This window comes from Cyprinodon variegatus, unplaced genomic scaffold, assembly GCF_000732505.1.
Source record: "Cyprinodon variegatus isolate N-32 unplaced genomic scaffold, C_variegatus-1.0 Scaffold24, whole genome shotgun sequence".
Lineage (NCBI taxonomy): Eukaryota > Metazoa > Chordata > Actinopteri > Cyprinodontiformes > Cyprinodontidae > Cyprinodon > Cyprinodon variegatus.
The window spans coordinates 3,907-27,916 of NW_015150477.1; the positions used below are offsets into that span (position 1 = coordinate 3,907).

The window sequence follows — 24,010 nt, forward strand, 5'->3', positions numbered from 1 at the left end:
CTGTATCTTTCTGCTATTACTGTTTAACTCAGCTTTTTGCTAACTTTTACAGGTTTACTTCAGTGAAGCTTCAAACTTTAAAATAAATTTTAACGATTTTCAGATTTATAATGGAAGTCTATGGACGGAATTCTTCAACTGCTAGAGTGCGTGCTCTAGCTTTTGAGCTGTTCTGGTTTTTCCAAACAAATTTTTCTCGCTCCCTAATTTTTCACTTAACTGAAATACATTTTACATGAAAATGTAGGTATTTTTGTCAGGATTCAGGAAATGTAACGCTCATTTGTGTGGGATTTACGGTTTTCCTGCAGTTTGGCCCAAACTGCAAAGACGTCACACTTCCCCAATAGAAATCTAATGAGAGACTTTCCAAAAATCAAATCCGAAAATCCAAAACGACATATATTTTCGTATCGCTGCCATTTCTAAACTATTTCACGTACAAACATGAAACTTGGTATAGAACATCTTCGGACCCTTCTAGCACTCACATTGAAATAATTTTTTCGATATCATTTATGGTTTAGCTGTTTAGCTGACCTGTTCGGGCATAGGAAAATGTTGATTCTGAGAAAAATCCTCAAACTCAGAAAAATCCAATTTTTACATCGTCACTGTTGCCAAATGATGAATGCCTGACGCCATTCCTTAAGCATGGTGGAGGTAATGTGATGGTCTGGGGTTGCTTTAGTGCTGGTAAAGTGGGAGATTTGTACAGGGTAAAAGAGATTCTGAATAAGGAAGGCTATCACTCCATTTTACAACGCCATGCCATACCCAGTGGACAGCGCTTGATTGGAGCCAATTTCATCCTACAACAGGAAAATGAACCTAAATACACCTCCAAATTGTGCAAGAACTATTTAGAGCAGAAGCAGGCAGCTGGTATTCTATCGGTAAGGGAGTGGCCAGTGCAGTCACCAGATCTGAGCCCCATTGAGCTGTTGTGGGAGCAGCTTGACCGTATGGTACGCAAGAAGTGCCCATCCAACCACTCCTACTTGTGAGAGCTGCTTCTGGAAGCGTGGGGTGCAATTTCTCCAGATTACCTCAACAAATTAACAGCAAGAATGCCAAAGGTCTGCAATGCTGTAATTACTGCAAATGGAGGATTCTTTGACGAAAGCAAAGTTTGATGTAAAAAGAAAAATCTTATTTCAAATACAAATCATTATTTCTAAACTTGTCAATGTCTTGACTCTATTTTCTATTCACTTCACAACGTATGGCGGTGAATAAGTGGGACTTTTCTGGAAAACACTAAATTGTTTGGGTGACCCCAAACTTTTGAACGGTAGTGTATATATATATAAAATTAATAAGTATAAGAGTTTAAGTATCTGGGGATGAAGATGGTCACATGTCTGTCCTTCAAAACACATTCTGACACAATTTATAATAAAGCTAACCAGCTCCTTCATCTTTTTAGGAACCTGTGGTCTTTTAAAGTTTAATCAAGTACTGATCAAATGTAGAATCAATTCTCACCTTCAACACGACAAACAACTTATCAGTAGTAAACAGAAAAAAGAACCCTCAGGTACCAAATAAAAAAGCTAGTTAGCAAAATACCTGATGGTCCACAAATTTCATCTGTATGAGCGCCCTCTGATTGCAGAGGTCTGATCACAGAGGAATCTTTTCATTACAAGTACAAAGTATTACTGGCCAAGAGAGCATTATAGGAAACCAAATTGAAATATAGCACTAAACAGTATAAGGATTTCATTAAGCAGAAATATATAGATATTTCAAATACATTTTAAGGTGTGTTTTTTCTTTTTTCATTGGGTTTTTTTCTCTTTTGAACGTCTTTTACAGAATATATTAAAGGGAAAGTGGAGTACTGTCAAAGTCCTTTATGTCAGATAATTAAAGTTTCTATTCTGCAGGGTATATACATTTTTAAGTTTAACAATTTGCCGCGATTTATTTCTGTCTTTTTTATTTAGTGTCTGGCAGCTTGTCTTCCTTTTTTAACAAACCATTGTGAATTTTTCATTTTATTTTGACCATTCCTCATAAATCCGCTAGGGGGCGCCAGACAGACCCATCCAAGATGGCTGCCGCGTTGCTACGTCAGCTCCAATAGGCAGCACAGGAGCGTCTACGTATATCTTGTCCACGGTCTGACCCCGCCTAGAGTCCATGTATGTGCGGCTGCGTATGTCGCCTTATTTCCCTCTCTAGTTTACTGCGTTTCCCGGCTCTGCTCACCTCCAGACCAGGCAGCAGAATGGCAGCGGCGGCCCCCAACCCGGAGGACTCCGCAAGGAGCGGCAGCAGCGGCGGCGGCACCAGCACCCCTAGCTCGCTAGCCGGAGAGGGCGACGCGGAAGAGGCCGAGGACTTCACCTCTTCCTCCCACTGCTCAGAGCTCTCCCGGCGGCAGAACGAACAGAGGAAGCTGGGCTTGTTTTGCGACGTGACGCTGGCCTTCAGCAGCGGGGCGGCTACAGGGAGCGTCCAGAGCTGCGAGTTTTCGGCCCACAGGTCCGTGCTGGCTGCCGCCACCGACTATTTTACCCCGCTGCTGGGAGGGCAGTTCTCTGAGTCCCTGTCCGGACGGGTGGAGATGAAGGAATGGAGCTCGGAGCTGGGGCCGGACCCGGAGACAGTGGAGAGTGTCATCCAGTACATGTACACTGGAGAAATCCGCGTCAGCACCTGCAATGTGCATGAAGTGCTGGAGCTGGCAGACAGGTAGAATTACACAGTACCTGTAAAGGTCCCTATATCCCTTAAACATCCTCCCTTTTTTTCATCATCACAGACTTTTTCATTCAGCATGTATGTAATGCACATGGAAAGAAAGTGACACATGGTTTTCATTGCTCCCTTAGACCAACAGAATCAAAGCTATATTGACCCAACCTTTATATTTACACCAGCTGAGTGCATCAGGAGGACTTATTTGCTTCTTTTTTCAATGCACTCAAATTTTATTCACCAGACTTCTAGTCTTTTCTCAATTATCTACATTTAGTCCTGGACTTTGACTTGACCATGCCAGCCAATATGGTTTCAGCTAATCTTTTCCTTTATAGCCCACTGAATTATCCTTATTCATGAACATGGATGGGACAGTCTTGCAACCTGTCCAGGCTGTAACTCTCTATCTATATTAAGGAATAGAATCTCTCAGAATGATGCTGCCACCACTGTGCCTCATAGGGATAATGTGTTCATGTGCTATGTAGTGTTTTGCATGAAGGGAAACGTGTTGTATTATGTTTTGTCTAACCAGAACACCTTCTACCATATAATGGTCTACTTATGGCTAACAGTAAACAGAAAAATGCTTGCCCTTTTCCTTAAAAATCAGATTAGCAGAATATGAACTTGACAGATTATTCCACCATATATTTGGATCTCTGCAGCTGCTCCAGAGTTATCATGCATTTCTTGGCTGCTTTCTGATTTAAACTCCCTTTGCCCAGCCTGTCGGTTTAGGTAGATGCCCATGGCTTAGTGGATTTGTGGCACCAACCTACCCGAATCATTTACAAATTGCAAAATGTCCAGTAAACAGTTTCAACGTCACATTTTTTTTTTTTACCAAACGCTGCTTTAAACGTCTCTCCATCTTAATCCCTTGACTGTCTGCTGTTTTTCTCTGTCTTTGTGTTATTTGTTTTTTTGTTTATCAAGTCTTTTTACAGGGTCATTAAAACTAATTAAAAGTCATCAAATTATGATTATTTTTAATCAAGGCCTCAATTGGCATTAAAATTTGTTAAATGTGATTATAGTGGTATTAAAAAAAGAAGAGAGAAAAAAGACGTTTATGAAAACATAAATACATCTGGGTGTTTGCGCAGATGTGCTTCCATTGATCGTAAAGTCGTATGTTTTGAAAAGAAGCTTGAGGTGGAGAAAAGGGTATAGAATGGGAAAATGCTCATTTTAACAAAATCGGTTTTATTTAGGAATATCAGAAAATTAGGGTCTGAATGCAAACTCACCGCACGCTTTACAGATGTATATGTGATTAGACAACAAATTTGTACATTTTCATTTTAAAAATAATGTGATACCTTCTATTGTTGGGATTTTGCATGCAATCCTGAAATGGGGAGAAAAATGAAACAGGATCCTTTTTCTAACCGCATGCTTGCTTTTTTTTAGTCAGAGCAATATTTTGAATCCCATTTGGGTCATTTTCTTGAAAGTCCTCTCCTCTGATGATATTCATTGCGTGTTTTCTCTCTTGCTTTCCTTGAAGGTTCTTGCTGATACAGCTCAAAGATTTCTGTGGCGAGTTCCTTAAGAAGAAGCTGAGCCTGACTAACTGTGTGGCCGTGCACAGTCTAGCCCACATGTACACCCTGGACCAGCTGGCTTTGCGGGCTGCAGACATGATTCGACGCAATTTCCACAAGGTTATCCAGGACGAGGAGTTCTACACGCTCCCCTTTCACCTCGTCCGTGACTGGCTGTCGGATGCAGAGATCACCGTGGATTCAGAGGAGGTGCTGTTTGAGGCTGTGGTGAAGTGGGTGCAGAAGAACCCAGAAGAGCGAAGTCGCTACTTTGAGGAGCTGTTTCGTCTTCTCAGACTCCCTCAGATAAAGCCCACCTACCTGGCCAGGGTGGTGAAAAACGAACGACTTGTGGCTTCAAACGAAGCCTGCCTGCGGCTGGTGTCAGAGGCTGTAGAGGGCCACGCTATTCGCTTTGAAAACCTGAAGTCGGCAGATATGGAGTTGTGGTCTTCACACATGGCCTCCTTTCAGCCTCGGTTCGGCCAAAACATGGACGTCATCATGGTGGTGGGTGGGGTGTCGGAGGGTGGGGATTATCTGAGTGAGTGTGTGGGCTACTTCATCTATGAGGATCGTTGGGTCAACCTCCCCCACATCCACAACCACCTGGACGGCCACGCCATCGCCACCACGGAGTCCCATGTCTACGTAGCCGGGTCAATGGAGCCGGGCTTTGCAAAGACGGTGGAACGCTACAATCCCAATCGCAACACCTGGGAGCAGGTCAGCAACTTGACCACACGCAAGCACTCTTTTGGCTTAACGTGCATCAAAGATATCCTGTACAGCATCGGCGGCCATGGCAACTTCAGTCCAGGTTTCAAGGATGTTAGTGTGTACGAGCCTGAGCAGGACAAGTGGCACAATCTGGAATCGGCACCTAAGATCCTTCGAGATGTGAAAGCCGTGAGCGTGGAGGACCGCTACGTTTATGTGACAGCACGCACACCCGTGGATACCGATAATGATGATGGACTGAAGACGGTGACCACTCGCTATGACACAGAAAGCCGCCAATGGCAGGATGTCGACTCCTTGCCACTTATTGACAACTATTGCATCTTCCAGATGGCTGTAGCTTCGACCAACTTCTACCATACAGCTTCCTGCTGCCCTAAGAGTTACACAGTGCGGGATGAGGTCGCCAGGCAGAAGATCAGTGCTCGCATCTCTGATGAGATCCTGGAGAGCCTGCCGCCAGAGGTGACTAGCATAGAGGGCGCGGCCATATGCCACTTCGATGAGGACGTCTTCATCATCGGAGGCTGGAAGAACAGCGACGACGTCGACAAGCAGTATCGCAAGGAGGCCTACCGTTACTGCGCAGAGAGGAAACGGTGGATGTTGCTGCCGCCCATGCCCCAGCCCCGCTGTCGGGCGACGGCCTGCCACGTCCGCATCCCGTACCGCTTTCTGTACGGCTGCCAGCGGTACCCCATGCCCCAGAACCTGGCTCGCCAGCGAGATCGCATGCAGCAGATGCAGCAGCTCCACAGGCGTACGCTCACCCTACGCCGACAGCTCCAGTCGCAGATAGAGTGCTGAACCAGCGGGCAGCGTCCGGAAATCCACACCATCCATGCGTAACGCACTGCAGTGAATGTCGTGTTGCTGTCGTTCTGGTTTTCACTCCTCATAGCCGCGTGTCATCAGCTCTCATGTTATCTTGTGTTTATCGCTGACTTAAAGCCAGGCAATGTGTATGCAGGTACATTCTCACTGGGACGAATCCGCATAGGCGCTATGTTATGGATGTACACAGGTTTAGGAGAGTGTTTCCAGCAGCCAAATAACTAAGTATTCTTTAGTAATTAATGTTAATAATAATGCTGTTTATCCGTCTGTATATTATAAAGCTGTATATGTATAAATTGATATTTGACATTCCTTTCCTGTATATGGCTTTACTGGTAAGACTATGTAACATGAAGCATTCCTAGTTTCTTAAAGTCCCATCATTCCTTCCTTCCTAACACTGTGACAGTTCCCTCGTAAAAGTCCAATTTACTGAAAAGAGACTGCTTCTTACTTTAAACCTTCAACATCGACTGTGAACATAACATTTAGGCTTTTCGTTGCAAAACTTTTAGGCTAGTATTCCTTTTTTTATCTTGACAAATGCCGTGTGTTTTGGTCATTTCTGTACACGTAATGCTTTAACAGTTTTTTTTTCAAATATGATGTGCAGGCTCTAGTAACATGCAAGTTGCAACATTTATGTATATGAAAAAAAAATAGTTTTATGCTTCTGCATTAAGCACCAAAATCAGTGGCAGTGGCTCAATCATTCCTTTCTTTTGCACTTTTGAAATCTATCAACTTTATCCTGAAGCTTCAGGAAGAAATGTAAAGAAACAAATGTTTATACGTATGAATGCAAGGCTGGGTGTGAATTGGGTCAGTATGTGGTTTGGTAATTGTTTTTGCAAAAAATGGCTAAGGGTTCTCCTCATATAGCACTTTTGTTTTACATCTTATTGTTTGTAGAGTCTTAAAGAATGCATAAAAGCTGTTACTGCATTTTGATTTTTACATTTCGACAGGTGTGTCATATCGGACAAGGTGATTGTATTTTCAAAATACCTTTTTTTTCTGTTTTTTTTTTTACTTTATATATATATATACCGTATACGCCACATTCCAGCAAGTAAATTTTTGAACTTTTAAAAAAAATATGAATTTGAAAAGAATTGTTTCAACCATTTAATATCCTATGAACTCATTCCTTATACTTAATTTTGACTTAGATGGTCATATGAGGTGTATATTAATATACTGTCTCCTGTTGCCCACCAAAGAGACTTAGAGGTGTAATGAAAGGGAATTAAACATCAAGACAAAGAAGGGATTGCTATGATTTTTTTTTTCTTTTGTGACTGACATTCAGAGGCTGTGCAGCATTAAGGTTTTAGAGCGCAGAAATGATATTCATTTCCTCTTTATGACCGATATAAATAGCACTGCAGATCTTAACTGAAATAAGCTATGTATTTGCTTTGCACGTGATAGTCTTAAAATCGTGTCCTTATATTTTGATGTAAGAGTTACTAATGGCATCACTTGCAATTAAAGCTGTTTTTGTAAGATAAATATGTGTTTTGGTATTTTTCCATTAATCAATACCTGCTAGTTTTGAACTTCAGCATTTATTTGCTTTGCAAACACTAATGTTTGGTGGAAGTAGTAGATCACTGATTGAAAAAATAAAAAAAGGAACCTGGTCTTGAAATAATCAGAAAATACATTACTTTAGGGTTAGATTAGGGGTTTCCAAATTGGGAGTTAAAACCTACCTTTGGGAAGTTGCATGATTGTTTTTTAATCTAGAGATACAACTGCTAAATTGTATTGTTGCACAAAATTAAATGAATACACTTGGATGTCACATTAAAAAAAAAAAAGTGTGCCACTGATTTATGCAATGCAAAATTGAGTTACTGTGCTATTTAAAAATGTTTTTTTTTGTAATTTACATTCAAAAATTCATAAATAAGATGTATTTTAAATAGATACGGTTATTTCAGTCTCTCTACGTAATAAAATGAAGTGATTGTATAATTTGAAGTCTTTGATGAAGCACTAACCAGAAGTACATGAGTAAAACTATTGTTACTGATAGTCAAATATTACTTTACAAGTAAAAGTATTCAAAAATACAAATTAAATATTCTAATATCAGTACATTTCTGTATTTTTTCAGAGTAATGTTAAAGAACCTGTAACTTTCAGAAAACACTTAACGTACTGATGCGTAGAACCACATCCACTACAAATTCTACACCACCTGTAAAGAACTCCAGCATAAATGCCACAAAAATAGATAGCTGTTTTGATGATTTTTAGTTTAGAAACAGCAAAAAACAAAACAGGATTATCTTGATTCTCACACTTTCACTATGGAATAGACGTTTGAGGTTGAATGGTATCACCACAATGAAACCACAAAAATGAATTGAGAACTCATCCTACTGAACAACTTGGCCACATGGCAACAACTAACACCTTAATAAAACGAATAAACTACAAATAATATCTGCCCTGATTTTCTGTAAATTTGTGGAATGTCAAGCAGATTTCTAAAACAGTGGTGTCCAAATTCCATCCTATAGGCTGCTATCGTGCATGTCGAAATTGCACTTCAACAAAGAAAAACAGCAACAGCGAATTACAAAGCTAAGCTGAGCCTAAATGAACACGTAACTATCAGCTTCTTCCAAATGTAGTGGAGTAGAAAATGCAATAAGTAGATGTGCAATCGAATGACAATAATTTAAAGTCAATCTGAAGTCAATATATATCAATAAATCAGATGAAAGAAGCTTTCCTATAAATGTTTTTCTTACCACAGATTGTTATGTATTTCAAACATATATTTATGTTTTTATGTTTTATATCCCCTAAAAAAAAAAAATAGAATTCAGCTTCTTTGTGAACTTATAAAAAAAAAGAAAGAAAAACAGGTTATGCTGCTCACTTCCAAGTTGTAATTCTTGCTCTACAAGAAAGGGAAAGCCACATCAAACCACTGAAAAAACAAAACAAAAAAAAAACTTCCAGTTGACAGTGAGCTTAATACTGTTTATGCATGAGTGGAAGGGAAAATGCAGCAAAAGGTGGACGGTATGATCCAAACATTTAGAATATTGTAAAATAAAGTCCAATTAAACATTAATTTTGGTGAGATTCCCATGGCATTAACTCAGTTTTTGAAGCCATCACACAGTTATCAAGAACATGATGTACAGCTGTTACTTCATGGGTTTAGCCTCTACTGAACCAGAGACATCAGAAGCTACTTAACATAGGAATGAAAATAAAATAAAAAAAATTTAATTTCAGGTTAAAAAACACAACAAAAGAGTAAAGAATCATAGAATAAAAGGTGCTTAAGATCAAGTTGGAACTTTTGACTGTTGGTGGTGATAGGAGGAGATATGTCATCTGGAGGTGTTGGTTTGTTTGTTTCATGTCTGAATTCAGTATAGACATCTTTAAAGACATTTTAAAAGCTATGTGCTTCCATGTGGTCAAAGGTTTCGAGAAGACATGTCATGTTCTGCTTTTTTTTTTTTAAATTTTATGTCCAATTCAATCTTTTTTAGCAGTTTTTTTCCTTTGCTGTAAGCCATTAGAATTATATATAGGCGGTTGTTTAATTTTTCTATAAAATTATATATATATATTTTTTATTTTTTATTTTATTTTATTTATTTATTTATTTTTTTGGTCTAAATTCCTTAAAATAACTTTTCGGTGATATCCTAATACGCACTAGTATGTCAGTACTATGCTTGTATTACCAGTAGGAACCTGAGACAGATGGTTTTTGTTTAAGGGGGGCGGTTGCACCCGGAGCGTTACGTAACAATGATGGTGCCTTCAGGTTTAACCTACCGGCTCGATTTTCTTTTTTTTTCTCAATAGAAATGCTGCCAAGATTCATTATGGTGTATGGTTGCATTAGATATATCCTAAACAGTGTTAAAAAAAACTAATAAACACGTGACTTAATAATGATCTAAACGCGTGTTTAACTAAACTTTGGTATTTGTAAACGCACACTATAAAAAAATGCAGACACTCACAAGGGATTTGAAAGCAGCACTGTCCTTTTAGCTGGTTCTCCTCCTCAGCAGACTCTGCCGAAAAACTAGCAGCGTACAATTTACAATAAAAACAATGGTAATAATACTCTTAAAGCGTTCAGAATTATTATGAAATATGTATATCTTAACTTCATATTTGTGAATAGTTTAATAGTTTACTGATTTAAAGTTTACACCGAGCTACCTCTATACTCTAGCTAAAGAAAAAATTGTAAGTCAGATAAAAAAGAAAAAATGGCTTAAAACAAGTCCAGGGCTGAAATTTAAAGACAGGATAGTGACGGAAGTGAAAGAGTCAGATGTCTGTCAGTCACATTTGTGTTTGTTTTAGTGACAAAGCAACCGTTTTGTTGGTGTGTAATGATATCTTTCATTTTATTTCCACGCACTGTTTCATCTGAACAGATACCAGAGCTTTCCAGTGGATCCGTGTTGATGAAGGATCCTCAGAGGGTTCAAGAGATCCTGCAGTCCATGTCAAAGGCTGGCATCAACACCCTGCAGGTATCTTCACTGAAATGTAATAAAATGAAGGAAAGTCTGCAAGAAAACCGCTTCTGACTCATCTTCATTACCTTGTTGAATTCAGGTGATCTCAGATTTTGACATGACTCTCACGAGATTCTCCTACAACGGGAAGCGATGTCCTACATGTCACAGTAAGTACATACTCACCTATGTCTCTTTAAACGATGCATGGCATTTATTAAACAACTGATAATAAATATAAGCTTAAAGTTGAGAATAAGCCTCCACCTCCTGAGGAGGCTGAGGTCCTTTGGAGTGAGCAGGTCCCTGCTTAAAAACTTCTATGACTCTGTAGTGGCCTCTGCCCTCCTCTATGCTGTTGTCTGCTGGGCCCCTGGCAGCACAGAGCGGGACAGAAACAGACTGAACATGCAGGTGAGGAGGGCCACTTCTGTCCTGGGCTGCACTCTGGACTCAGTGAAGGAAGGGACTGAGAGGAGAGTGTTGTCCAAGCTAACACCATCATGCACGACCCCTCTGACCCTCTGCACCAGTCTGTAGAGGAGCTGAGCAGCTCCTTTAGTGAAAGACTTAAGGGCAGATTATACTTCTGCATCCGCACACATCAAATGTCGCTTGGGTCTGGTCGGAATCCAGTTTTGCCGCTTTGCTTCTGCACCGTCGGTCTGGATATCTAGGAAAGCACAGCAGTTTCCCACCAAAGCGCAAGGGGGAGCGTATTCAAGAACTCATGCGAACTTTGGCGGCGCTGGCGGGAGTGTTTAAAACAACAATGGCGCATCTGCAAGATGTCACAGAGATGGATCTAGAGTTGCTAGACATCAGAGAGGAACAGGCTCTGTTAATGGAGTTGGTAAAAAGACAAAGGAGGACGTGTAGGTTGTAAATTGTAAATTGTTCCTCAGTTTTTAAAGGGGAACTTCGTTTTTTTTTTTACATTGAGCCCTTGATTTTACGTTATTACATCATGTTCTACTCGCCAATATAAGTTTTTTGTCATTTGGAGCCGTTCTGAAGATGTTCGGTTAGGTTATATCCAAGTAGCGCTTTGTTTTTAAAAGATATAAATATAAAAAATATAACCGTGGATGTCTGGGGGACAGTGATTGGCCTACATGTTATGAATGCTGGCGTACCATAAAGAATAAATAATGAACAGTTTAGTTTGTGCCTTCAACTTGTTGCCCATAGGAAGACGTTACTTGGATATAACCTAACCGAATATCTTCAAAACGGCTCCAAATTACACAAAACTTATATGGGTGAGTAGAACATGATGTAATTACGTAAAATCAAGGGCCCAATTACACCTCGGTGTAATCTGGGTGTTTCTGCAGCAGACAGGACAGGGACACAGACTTGTAGTCTGATGGGACAGGATAGATGGGAATCTCTACCCCTGAGCAGCGAACCACCTGGTTAACAGATTTTGGATCTTTGGGAAAATTCCTCTTGAAGGTTGTTTTAATTCTGTTATCCATTTGGCAAATTTCTGAGCGAGTTGCATCCCTGCATGAGGCAACACCTTTCTAGGCCTTGCACATCTTAAGAAGACCTTACTGGAGAAGCTTTCTGTAAAGCAAGAGACAACTGCTCTTATGCAAACGACAAACAAGCAAAACATAATCTGCAACAATTAGAATAAATAAATAATAATTTTTATTAACTGATTATATTTGCTTTTTATGTGTTTTTTTTGACAGATATTCTTGACAACAGCAAAGCCATCTCCGACGAGTGCCGCCAAGAGGTAGGAATGATTTTTCTTTTTTTTTTTTTTTATCATAAACTCTATTTGCAGTAATTGATTTAAAATTGGCACAGAAAAAAAATCCTGTTTAGCTTATTATGCCTCTGTTATAACAATGTTCTTATTCGCTGGTATTTGGAGCTGGTTTAAACTTTAAAGCTGGATTATGATATCTGAAATAGTTTAATATCACATATTCCTTTCATTCGTTTCCACAATATTTGATCCTCTGATGGATTTCCTGGTTAGTTCTCAGACTGCTGTTCTGTCTTCCACAGCTGGATCATCTTCTAAAGACTTATTATCCCATAGAGATTGACACTTCCAAGCCAGTTTCAGAGAAGCTGCCTTTAATGGTGGAGTGGTAAGTATTTATCACTCCTAGTGAACTGTTTCCTGCATTTTGTGAGGTTTCGTTTAAAGAGGTTTGTTCTTCTAATAGGTGGACCAAAGCTCATGACCTCCTTGTGGAGCAGAGAATCAAAAAAGACGAGCTGGCCGAGGCAGTGCGGGAGTCTGATGCAATGCTGAGGTAAGAATGTTTCAATACTAAATTTTTTTGTAAAGTTTTTTTAAAGGGAAAGTTCAGTAAAAAGTGGCGATGCTAAAACAGGGAGGGTTACGAGCTCTTCTTCGACCGCCTGCACGAGCACGGAATTCCTCTGCTCATCTTCTCTGCGGGAATCGGAGACATTCTGGAAGAGGTGATTCGGCAAGCTAACGTCTTCCACTCAAATGTCAAAGTCATCTCCAACTACATGGACTTTGATGAATCTGTGAGTTGTACCCCACAAAAGAGATGAATTTTACTCCCATAACTGGGATTTCTGTGATATTGTGACTCGTTGTGTTTGATCAGGGGAGGCTGAAGGCTTTCAAGGGAGAGTTGATTCACATCTACAATAAAAGGGAAGGTGCGCTGCTCAACACAGGCCATTTTGAAGAGCTACGGTCAAGACCCAATGTCTTGCTGATGGGGGACTCCCTGGGGGACCTGAACATGGCTGATGGTGTTCAGGATATGAAATACATCCTCAAGATTGGATACCTCAATGACAAGGTAGGCAAGAAGTCTGAATTTTCATATCTTGATTTATTTTTTCAAGCAGTACTCAGTTGCTTTTTCTTTGTTTTCAGGTTGAGGAGAGGAAACAGTCCTATCTGGACTCCTATGACATAGTGTTGGTGAATGATGAATCTTTGGAAGTTCCTAATGCTGTCCTCCACTACCTCACAAGTAACAAGTGAACCGTTCATTATCCCGAGCTTTGAAGATGTTACTGGGATTTCTTTTTTAAAACAAGCTATTAACGGTCCAGTGCCTCGCAAAAGTATTCGTAACCCTTTGAACCACATAATGCTTTTTATCTGAATTTAATACCAAACTTAGACACAAATGATTAAATTGATTAAACCGGTATAGTACAATAAATGTTTTTTTATTTGCAAATCAATACTTAATTAAACTTCCTTATCACTGCGGTAAAGTAAGTCTTTCGATGTTTAATGCTCCCATCTATGCATACTTTGAAACAGGAATTTGAACCACTTCTGTAACAGTCTTATATTAACATTAACTTTCAAATCTTACAACAGCATCTGAGCTGGAACCAGGTTCAACTGGGCCATTTTGACCTCTGCATGTGACTTAATGTAAGCCGATCCATTCTAGCTCTGATTTTATGTCTACTCTCCAGTTCCCTGCAGCCTATAATTCATTTTTTTTCTGGGACCTTCCTGCAGTTTCCCTTTACCCACAACAGCACCTCCTCAGGATAATGCTGCCATCGTAATGCTTCTTCATGAGGATGATGTGTTAAGGTTAAGTTAGATTTCCCATCATGTTGTTTTCATTGTTTTTCACTTTTGGTCTCATTCGACTAAAGAATCTTGCTCCGCATATTTGCTTTCTGCCACTGATTACATGGATTCTTATCGCTTTTTTAGCCTCTATTCCATAAAGAGAAACAAAAGGGATAAAAACACATTTTGCAAGGCACTGCATATGATTGTATTTTACTGTCCAAAATAACTAAGTTTTACTGAGTGAGTCTGTGTTGGAAGCAAATGGGTTTCCACTTGTTTCCAGTCCTCATTATTGTCACATCTCCATCAAACCTATTGTCTACAGTGACCTCTTTGGATCTTGTTGCAGCCTAATACGTGTTTTTGTGGATTTATTGGTGTTTTTTTTTTCCTGAGACTTCTTTAAACATTTCTAGTTTTGATACAGGATTAAATATTTAAAAAATAAAACGCACAATATAAAAAGGCAGCACCTTATTTTGACAAGATTTCTAACTATTTTATGCACAGTGAAGCTCCTCCAAAAATTTAAATCGGGAATCAATGATGTTTCAGCTATTTCCTCTGTGAGTTTGTTTAAATAAAGAAAAATATTATTTTGTACGGTTCTGTTCCAGCTGTATCATCGGATTGCTAATCATTGTAAAAATGTTTAAATGTTGAGTAAGATGCAGCAGAAGTTTCTAGAGGGTTCTCTGTCATTATCTAAGCTTTGTAAGCATCTTTTCTCTTTGAACCATCAAGATTTGTTTTGTAACTTTCCTGATATTAAACATGGTTTCATCTTAATAAACCCACATCTGTCAGACCGTCTGAAAAGATTTAATCACATTTTGTTATAAAAGTTTATTTTTTTCATACACAAAATGGATCCACCAAAATCACAATAGATCAGTACAACTTAACATAACATTAAAAGTAAAATCAGACGCATTAACTTTACATGAATAGATGTAAAACTTTAAGATGGGGGGGTCTGTTTCCAAAGCTTTGCGAAGTTCCATCTTAGAATTAATCATAAAAAAATTCACGCAAAAAAAAAAAAAAAACACATTATCCATTTGCTTGCATTTGCATAAGAAAAAAAAAAACCTTGATGGAAAAAAAAGATGATTTCAATATGAGCAGCAAAATGTCCTTTTTAATTTTTGGGAAGGTTCTTGCTCAATATTTTTGAGAGGACATCATCATCACAGTTTATGTCTCCTCTGCAGTTCATAGCTCATCTCGTCTCAGTTTTTCAGACTCATCCTTAATTTTGAGCTCATCTTCTACAATTTTCCCATCCTTATTCTGGTCCTGGTTATAAAACATGTCTTTTATAACAGTTTCGATGTCGACGCCCGGCCGAAGTCGACCTTTGCCCTCTTTGACTTGCAGTTTGATGAACTCCGAAAACTGCAGGTGGGGAAGAGGAGCATCGTAATTTTTATTAAGAGATTCCTTCAAACACTTGACTACTAGTTGTACCAACCGACCAAGCTTTACTGCTTACCTCCTCTAGAGGGACCTCTTTGTCTCCATTGAGGTCCAGAGCGTTGAACAGGGGATCAGGCGTGTCGCCAAGCCAGACAAACATGAAGCCTTCTGGTACACCTTTCTGCAGCTGCACTAGCTCCAGTTCAAAAAGCAGGACTGCACTTCCAGGAACTCCAACAGCTAAAAACATCCAATCAGGGGAGATGAAACAGGAGTCATAACCCTGAAACCTTTTAAGACGATCATTTAACAGCTGTTAACTTCAATCTTTATGTGGATGTAAACTGACTTTATTTAAAGTACAATAGAAAAAAAAAAAAGAGTAACTGAAGTCCCTTTACTCTGATACTCATTAATTAAATCCAACAGATTAGAAGATTAGGAAGTGGAGTATGCCTGTTTGTGGTTTAATCTAGGGAAATAAATCCAGTTTATCTGTGAAGGCTTTGTGTTTTAGAGAACGTTAGTGAACAACGTCTCAGCCTATTACACAGAAACATGTAAAAACATTCAAAAAGTTTAAATATTTTCGCAAGACACTATAAAACAAAAGAATAATAAAAAAAAAAGATCTTACCTCCATCTTCACCATGACCCCAGTGTGGAGGGATCACCACTTCTCTCCTCTCACCCACACACATGCCCTTTAATCCTTCCTCCAGACCCATGATCACTTTCCCAGCTCCCAGAGTTGTAACTGAAGGTGATTCATACTGGTCCCTGAAAACGGCCACAAATAGACCACTTTAGCATTTAAAAGAACATGTTTAGGATACAGATCAGAAAAAAAAACACCTAATACCAAAATAAAAACCCAAAGCCATGCAGCCATATGTGCATTCATATATATAAATGGTTTCGTCTACTCCAAAACCCTGTGAAATCTGTCAGACAAGTAGCCAGCAATGATTACATGCACGAGGGTGCAGTGTTGCAGAGTGAACAGCAGGGGTCGCTCACGATGAGTATAGAAGTGTGCCATCCATGAGGGAGCAGTTGTAGCGATAATGAATCAAGTCATTGGTTTCGCTGGTCATATTACATTCCTCAGGCTTATGGGTGACTCTGATCTCCACTGAATCTTTGGGGTTGTGAAAGTCAATCACGTGGACGTCAAAGATCAGCACAGCAGAGCCAGGAATGAAGTTTTCTACAACCAAAGAGTAAAAAAAAAAAAAATAATTAAGCAGAATTAGTTTGTATTCCTCCTCAGTTTAGTTTAAAAACTCTTAAATGTGAGCGTCGAACTCACCAGCTCCTTTTTCGCCATATGCCATGTGAGGAGGGATTGTGATTCTCCTTTTCTCACCAATGCACAGACCCTGCAGAGCTTTGTCCATGCCGTGGATCACATATCCCATCCCGATGTATGTGTTGTAGGTGCTGTTTCGCTGGTAGCTGTTAGAGGAAGTGGGAAAAATGAGAGATCAAACAGAAGATGCTTCATATGCTTTCTGGAAGCTACTGTTGCTAAGGTGTGAAAATATATAGAGATATTCACAGGAAATTTCACAGGAAATTCAAAAAGTACTGCAAACACAAAAGTGGGACAAGCATACAATACATATGCCAAGGATAAACAGTGTCAAGGAGATAGTGATGTAGATTGCCAACAAACAAAAAAACCTACTGCTAAAACATGAAAAGGGAAAATGCTCCCCCTAGTAAAAACAACTGCAAGTTAAGAAAAGTCACAAACTGCATAATGCTGCATAATAAAAGTGCTCCAGACCACTAGGGGGAGACAATCAACAATTCATTTCGGAGAAGATCCTTAGAAAAATGCATAGACGGGATTTTTGCAACATCTGCTCAAAAGAAATTAATTTCCCGTAATGTCTATGGTCTGGAAACATATGTTATGATGATCATCTCCCCTTTTGTGGTCTGCAGTACCTCCGCCATGCATAGATTCCATAACTTTAGCCTCTTTCCGACTGAAATTAGCGGGTTAACATGTTTTTCAAACATGGGTCAACCCGCTAACAATCTGCATTTGGCTCCCTTCCCAATGGCAAAAAAAAGCTGGGTCTAACCCCTCGCTGGCAGGCTGCTTGGCCTATGCCCTCATCTACTGCATGTCTGGTTACACCATCCCGCTAGGTTAGCTTTGATGATGTCACCAGTGCGGAAGTAAACAATGGAGAGCAACATGTAAAGAAACCAGGGTGTAGTCTGTGATTGTTTCGGTCTTTTATCTGTCTGAATCCCTCTTACCAGCGCTGTTCCATTTTCTGTGAATGTAAGCGGAGTTTTTTTGGCTTGTTAGATCAGACGCAACTTGTGAGGTGTGTTCATGGTTTCCGCAGGTCATTAAAAATCATTAAAAGTCATTAAATTATAATTTTTTTAAGGTCTTCCATTGGCATTGAAATTGTGGCATTTCAAATGCTTTATTTAAAAAGAAAAAAAAATGCTTATAAAAACTATTTCGTCAGATACATTATATCGCAATATATTTTCACGGAACCGGTTTCCGTTTATCGTAAAGCTGTTTGTTCTTAGAAGAAGCGTGAGGCGCAGACAAAACTAGAGACAACAAAGGTGGCTAGAAAACGAGGAATTTGACATGGCTGCAGCCTGTCGACGGTAAAGAGGATGAAAGATTTTGCCATGTTTACGTACATGAGAGTCATGGCTACTTGTTGATGGCATTAAAATTATTTCTAAGAGCATAAAAAAGCATTAAATAAGAGTTACTCATTCCTGTATAAACCCTGATGTTGATACCATACATTGTGTTCAATAATGTCACGTACTTTAACGGGTCAACCCGTGTATGGTGTTCCCACAGCATGCAGATCAGAGCCAAGGCGATTGTAACGCAGGTCGCTTGCCGAGTCGTTTAACCCAGTTAGACACAGGTCAGTGCTTTGTTCCCACTGCCACTAAAAGCCGGTTGTTCCCGGCTTTAAACAAGTTTTTTAGCCAGTCGGAAAGGGCTATATGAGTTTTTTTGCCAAATGCAGTGTGCATTTTCCTCTCAGCTTTGCATATGCTTTGTGTTAGTCTCATTTTTTGTGTTCATGATAATTCTTGAATACCGTAAGTTGTAAACTCACGTATTTGTACAGTATTTGCACCCCTCAGCCACTTTAGAAAACAAGAAGAATTGCAGGAGCTTACCTCGAGTCAAAGAACGTGCCGTCCTGGAATGTGCCATTGTAGTGGTAGCGGATATAGTCCCCAGTAACTGTCCTGCGTGTGCAGTTTTTAGGCTTCTCTATTACCTTTGAAGTCACATCATCTTTGGGATTAAATACATCAACTAACAGAACTTCGAATACGAGTGTTGCCTGGGGGGGGATCTTGGCTCCTAGGGATGGGGGAACATATACGGCTTGAGTTAGCATTAACAACTCACTGAGAATGAAAGGTAAATAATAAATGCAAGAACGTAACCATCTCATATTTGTACATTTACCATGGCCGGTCTCTCCATAAGCTAAAAATGGTGGAACAATAATGAGCCGCCTCTCCCCAATACACATGCCAAGAAGACCGTCGTCCATCCCTTTGATGAGGTCACCCTGCCCCAAGTATGTGTCATAAGTTGTATTTCTTGAGTAACTACAGAAGGAAAGAGAAAATCTGGTTAAATTTGTTGTTTCTTTTTTAACAAATACACATTTTATTTTGTTTTGTTCAACAGACAGAAGTGGTTGGTTCACCTGGAATCAAAGGCCTCCCCAGACAACAGTGTGCCATTATAGTGGTACCGGATAAAATCTGTCGCCACAGTGGTTCGCCTGCAGCTCTCCGGTTTGCTGATCGTGCGGATCTGGACCTTGTCTTCGGCGTTCCATATGTCCAGCAGGAGAATATCATATACCAGCGTGGCGTCAGGAGGGATCAAACCACCTGCGGGATCAGCAGCACACATAGGGTTAAACCACAACAGATAATCTAAAACATAAAACTAATAGTTCAGCGTAGTGGTGAGCCACACCTGTGCCGACGCTTCCATAGGCCAGGTGAGGAGGGACTGTGATCCTCCGGCGCTCGTTGACGCACATGCCCTGCAGACCTCGGTCCATCCCTGTGATGAGTTTACCGAGGCCCACCTGACTGACGAAGGCTTTGCCTCGGTCATAGCTGCACAGTAAAAAAAAAAAAAAAAGTTTAACATTACAATGGATGGAAAAGTGACAGAATTGATCCAAAATTAGCAGCTTTTAAGCTAATCTTAAATTTAAACCCACCTCCTCAGACAAACTGAATCCCATCTGTATAAAGTTTTTATTTCTCTCTTTTGTTATAAACATAGATTGAGCAATTTAGTGAAAATAACAAGTGAGAGGTCGTTTTTTGTACTGCCCCAGCATGTTGGAGGTAGCATCCTGATGGCTTCTTTTAGTAGTACTTTGCCTTGCATCACCTCTGGAACAATTAAGATCGAACACCAACTGAATTCTTAGATTTATAATTGACGGCTGGGTGAAACTGGGACCAAATAAGCTTTACCAGAAGGGAAATTGTCCTTATCACTATTTAGAATCAGGCTTCTAAAATGGCAGATCCCTGTGACCATGACCTACAGTGACCTAAAGTTATGAACTATGCCTAAAAACCGGGCAAATTATTCAGCTAGAATGAAAACAAAGGTCAGTTTTAAATCTCCATGGTGTCCAAGATGCACAACCGTGTTTTAAGACTGACAACAATTTCCTTTACCTGAGGAGAAAAGACAAAGATTCAACCATTCTGGATCAGTGACAACAGGTTAGTATGGAAGCATGGTGGTGGTGTAATGGCAGGAAAGGTGTTTAGCAACCTCAGATATTGCTGCATTAAGAACACTCTCCATCTTTATCTTAGACATTTGTTAACGGACTAAAACTTGAGCAAAACTGGTCGCTCCCAGAGAACAATGATTCTAGTAACGCATCAAAACTGGATTTGAAAGAAAGAAAGGCAGCATTATGCTTCTGGAATTCCCAGGATGCCAATCTTTTGCATACCCAAATATTATGCAGGTCTTTATTTACATAATAAATACTGCATGAGACTTTGAACTTGCATGTTAGTAAAAGCTCTCAATAATTTACAACTTTTGAATCGAATTGTTTTTTATAAATCGTTTAAAAATGTGTATTCTTCTGAACCCTGGAAAAAAATGGTTCAAATACTCATAATGATGAGTGTACACGATTCCAACTGGGATTAGATGGGATGGACAGTGGCAGTTCTAGACCAAATGTACTAGGGAGCCAGATGGGGGCCGGCGTGTTTTCATTTGGGCACAGAAAAGCATGAGATAAAAAACAGGGCGAGGGATTCAAATATATTAAGATAGCTGCATGAAGTGAAACTTCTATTCAATTAGCTTTAATTATAATTCTGTGCCTTTTTAGGTCAATATACATTCATAATTTAGGAATTTAACATATTTTTGACATAATTTAAGGTAAAATGACAGTTTTCTATAAAATCTGAATTAGAACTCAAGAAAAACGGATACATTCAGCTGTAAAATTAGAGCAAAAAAAAAAAAAGCAGATGAAAACTGGAATCCTATCTCAATACCAGTAAAGCTATCACCTTGTTGTTTTTAAATAATTAGAAAAAACTGAATTTGTAAAGAAAACATATGAAATAGATCAAAAGGACCTATCAGTAACTATATCTGTTCCCAGAAGTGTCAAGTAACGAAGTAAAAATACTTCGTTACTGTACTTAAGTACACTTTTTAGGTATCTATACTTTACTCCATTACTTATTTTTCTTCCTACTTCTGACTTTTACTCATTACTTTTTCAAACACGTATCTGTACTTTCTATTCCTTACATTTTTAAGACAAACGTTACTCGTTAAACTTGGCTTCGGTTTAATGTTTATAAATATTTATTTCCCATCATGTGCGCCATCCAATGCAGATCATTGGCTCCATCCACATCCAGTGAAAACTAGTGTAATTGGATGAGTCATAGAACGCAAACACTCATTGGTTAGCTAAATGAAATCATCAGAAGCAAGCAGGTGTTCTTCAAACTGCAAACGTGAATTGTCTATGCCATGCTACAATGTCGGATTCAGAAAAAGATGTTGAAATGTCTAAAAGGTCGGACACAGGCGAGAGCGTATCGGGAGATGGAGACCAACAAGACCTCCCTCATCCTTGTTTGGGGTTCAGTTTGTTTTAAAAATAAGCAGATGTAAAATGTCTAGATGTTGTGTCGTTGTTGTATATGTGTTGTCTGCGTATGTATAAGTTGCACTTGTATTTGTTGCAAATGTAGATTAGATGCTGTATATGTCTATGTTGCATATGTCTATGTTGCATATGTAGATAATGCATTGGTTAATGCCTTTGCTTTCAGCTGTTGGTCCATGTCGTTGGTCCATGTGGTTGGTCTTTGATGCCTGTTCCCCTCGCCATTACAAACAATGGAAGTAGATTATTTTGTGTTTATTAGAAATTACTAAAAGGTTGTCTTTATCAATAGCTCCAAAATGTTTAGATTTCTGCAAATCTCGTATTTACTTCCAGCATTAATTAGGACAGCAAAGGAGGAAGGAGGGGGCGTAGGTTTAAATAGCGATGGGATAATACGACAAGACCAACAACAACAAGCAACGACATGGACCAACAGCTGAGAGCAAAGGCACTAACCGAACACGGATGTTTCAGACATGCAGACTGGCAGGATTACAGTGAGGCAACATCTGCATATGCAACATCTACTGTACATAGACATGCAACATCTACATATGCAACAAATAAATGTGCAACATATATATTTGCAGACAACAGATATGCAACAACAGCATAACATCTAGACATTTTACATCGGCTTATTTTTGATACAAACGGAACCTCATATCCTTGACCCTATCTGAAAGAATTTTTAGAAATAGTCAAAAAATGTAGCTTTCAATTAATATAGTGGCATCTGGCTGTTTTTCTAAAGGTTACTTTATACTTTTATACTTTAAGTAGTTTTTGGAGCACATACTTTTTTACTTTTACTTGAGTAAAGAGGTCAAGCTGATACTTCAACTTTTACCGGAGTGTTTTTAAACTACAGTATTTATACTTCTACTTAAGTAATAAATGTGTTTACTTTGGACACCACAGTCTGTTTCAGTGCATATCACCATTAGAATTTCTTTGAGCGTTATGTCTTTATTACAGGGGCCAGGACATTAGCTGCAGGGGCACTGGCCCCCCGTTACCCCCCGTCTAGAACCGCCCATGGGGATGGATCTAATTGTGATTATCATAATGGTAAAGATGACACGTCTGCAAGCTGCCATCGGGTCTTAAAATGATGAGATCAACTTTTTACATTTTGTTGTTTCTGCTGCGCATTTTTCCACATTTAAAAACCTCCTTTTAATAAATGCATCGCCTGTAAGATCACCTGGAGTCAAACTTTTTGCCGCTGTCATAGAAGGTCCCGTTGAAGTGATAACGGATAAAATCTTCTACTTGAACTTCTCTAGGGCAGATCTGCGGTAAGAGGTACCGATCCACAACGATGTCCGCCAGCGGGCTGGGGTTGCACTGCACTGCGAGAGCAAAAAGCAAAAGTCCAAAGCTTGTTTTTAAATCCATTTTAAAAGACTCGGGTGCAGAAAAAACGGAGCAGAGAGAAGATCATCTGAGTCTGACAGAGATTCTTGAAGAGGAGGAGAAAAGGAGAGAAGCATTGGATAGAGAGTCCCGTTGGACTGGAAAGTTAGATGGAAGAAGGAAAAACTTCCGCTTAAGAGTTTCAAAGCAATACTAAGGATATGGGTTTAAATTTTAAAATGCATTTACTAATAAAGATGTCTTTACTTTACGTCTGATTATTATGTATGTAGAAAAAATATTTTTTGATTTAAATTTCTTCTGCAGATTTATTTATTTATTTATTATTTGCAGCCGTTTAATCCTGTGAATAGCTCTAACATGATAATTAATCAAAGACAGAGGCGTTTTATCGTTATCTCCATCTTTTCTCCTTTTTCCCCCCTTTTTCTGTTTTTCCTTTCCTGTTCTACTTACATCGAGTAGGACATGTCTTTACTTTACATTTGATTAGTATGTATGTAGAAAAATATTTTTTGATTTAAATTTCTGCTTCAGATTTTTTTTTTTTTTTTTTTTTTTGCAGCTGTGTAATCCTATGAATAGCTCTAACATGATAATTAATCAAAGACAGAGTGTAAATCTCCTGCTCCCCCATATACTAAGGCTGACCTGTTTGGGTGAGATCTAATGACTCTGGAGGCTATTAAAGAACAATAGACTTATCATGAGAAACCAGTTTGAAATGATTTGAGCTTTGTGCATTATCTGGATGCATAGAGCAGACAGAGAACGGCAACGTTACACTGAGGGGGTGGATAAACTCAGCAGAGGCTCAGATTATGTCAACAAAATATCAATATAACAAAACGAGAAGCATCCTGACCTATAATTATAAATCAGGGTGGATTTAGGCTTTCAGTGTTCTTGCTTATGCTGCATTTATACTTTTTCATCTGAAAGTTGCTGTGGAAATTTAGGCTCCTTAAAGGAATAGTACACCCAAAACATGATTAGCCTTCATTTTTTACTCACCCCCATGCTGAACAACACCCTGGAGTACTTTTTTGATATCTCAAATGCATCTGGAGATCTGGG

General features: G+C 39.2%; 3 protein-coding genes across 3 annotated transcripts; 2 read left to right on the top strand and 1 right to left on the bottom strand.

The window, feature by feature from the left end:
- Nucleotides 1–2,122: 2,122 nt before the first annotated feature.
- LOC107097235 (kelch-like protein 11) lies at nucleotides 2,123–7,341 on the top strand. The gene is made up of 2 exons (XM_015394307.1): nucleotides 2,123–2,703; nucleotides 4,226–7,341. Exons 1-2 carry the CDS (start codon nucleotides 2,153–2,155, stop codon nucleotides 5,808–5,810), a joined length of 2,136 nt encoding a protein of 711 aa, XP_015249793.1. The 5' UTR covers nucleotides 2,123–2,152; the 3' UTR covers nucleotides 5,811–7,341.
- A 2,521-nt stretch (nucleotides 7,342–9,862) lies between these two features.
- On the top strand, nucleotides 9,863–14,496 carry LOC107097031 (cytosolic 5'-nucleotidase 3-like). Its single transcript, XM_015394000.1, has 9 exons — nucleotides 9,863–9,947; nucleotides 10,277–10,375; nucleotides 10,461–10,530; nucleotides 12,064–12,110; nucleotides 12,389–12,474; nucleotides 12,553–12,642; nucleotides 12,724–12,886; nucleotides 12,970–13,170; nucleotides 13,248–14,496. Exons 1-9 carry the CDS (start codon nucleotides 9,945–9,947, stop codon nucleotides 13,356–13,358), a joined length of 870 nt encoding a protein of 289 aa, XP_015249486.1. The 5' UTR covers nucleotides 9,863–9,944; the 3' UTR covers nucleotides 13,359–14,496.
- A 343-nt stretch (nucleotides 14,497–14,839) lies between these two features.
- Nucleotides 14,840–23,036, bottom strand: LOC107097023 (peptidyl-prolyl cis-trans isomerase FKBP10-like). The gene is made up of 10 exons (XM_015393990.1): nucleotides 22,761–23,036; nucleotides 19,345–19,490; nucleotides 19,067–19,256; nucleotides 18,820–18,965; nucleotides 18,522–18,711; nucleotides 16,648–16,793; nucleotides 16,356–16,545; nucleotides 15,973–16,115; nucleotides 15,412–15,575; nucleotides 14,840–15,314 (listed from the first exon to the last, which is right to left on the bottom strand). Exons 1-10 carry the CDS (start codon nucleotides 22,952–22,954, stop codon nucleotides 15,132–15,134), a joined length of 1,692 nt encoding a protein of 563 aa, XP_015249476.1. The 5' UTR covers nucleotides 22,955–23,036; the 3' UTR covers nucleotides 14,840–15,131.
- Nucleotides 23,037–24,010: the final 974 nt, after the last annotated feature.

Coding starts and splice junctions, on each gene's coding strand:
- LOC107097235 (XM_015394307.1), top strand. CDS start 2,153: ATGTGCGGCTGCGTATGTCGCCTTATTTCCCTCTCTAGTTTACTGCGT. Junction 2,704..4,225: donor GTGCTGGAGCTGGCAGACAG/GTAGAATTACAC, acceptor CTTTCCTTGAAG/GTTCTTGCTGATACAGCTCA.
- LOC107097031 (XM_015394000.1), top strand. Junction 10,376..10,460: donor CTGGCATCAACACCCTGCAG/GTATCTTCACTG, acceptor TGTTGAATTCAG/GTGATCTCAGATTTTGACAT. Junction 12,887..12,969: donor ACATGGACTTTGATGAATCT/GTGAGTTGTACC, acceptor GTGTTTGATCAG/GGGAGGCTGAAGGCTTTCAA.
- LOC107097023 (XM_015393990.1), bottom strand. CDS start 22,954: ATGGATTTAAAAACAAGCTTTGGACTTTTGCTTTTTGCTCTCGCAGTG. Junction 15,576..15,972: donor GGGTCATGGTGAAGATGGAG/GTAAGATCTTTT, acceptor GGATGTTTTTAG/CTGTTGGAGTTCCTGGAAGT. Junction 15,315..15,411: donor AAGAGGTCCCTCTAGAGGAG/GTAAGCAGTAAA, acceptor CCCCACCTGCAG/TTTTCGGAGTTCATCAAACT.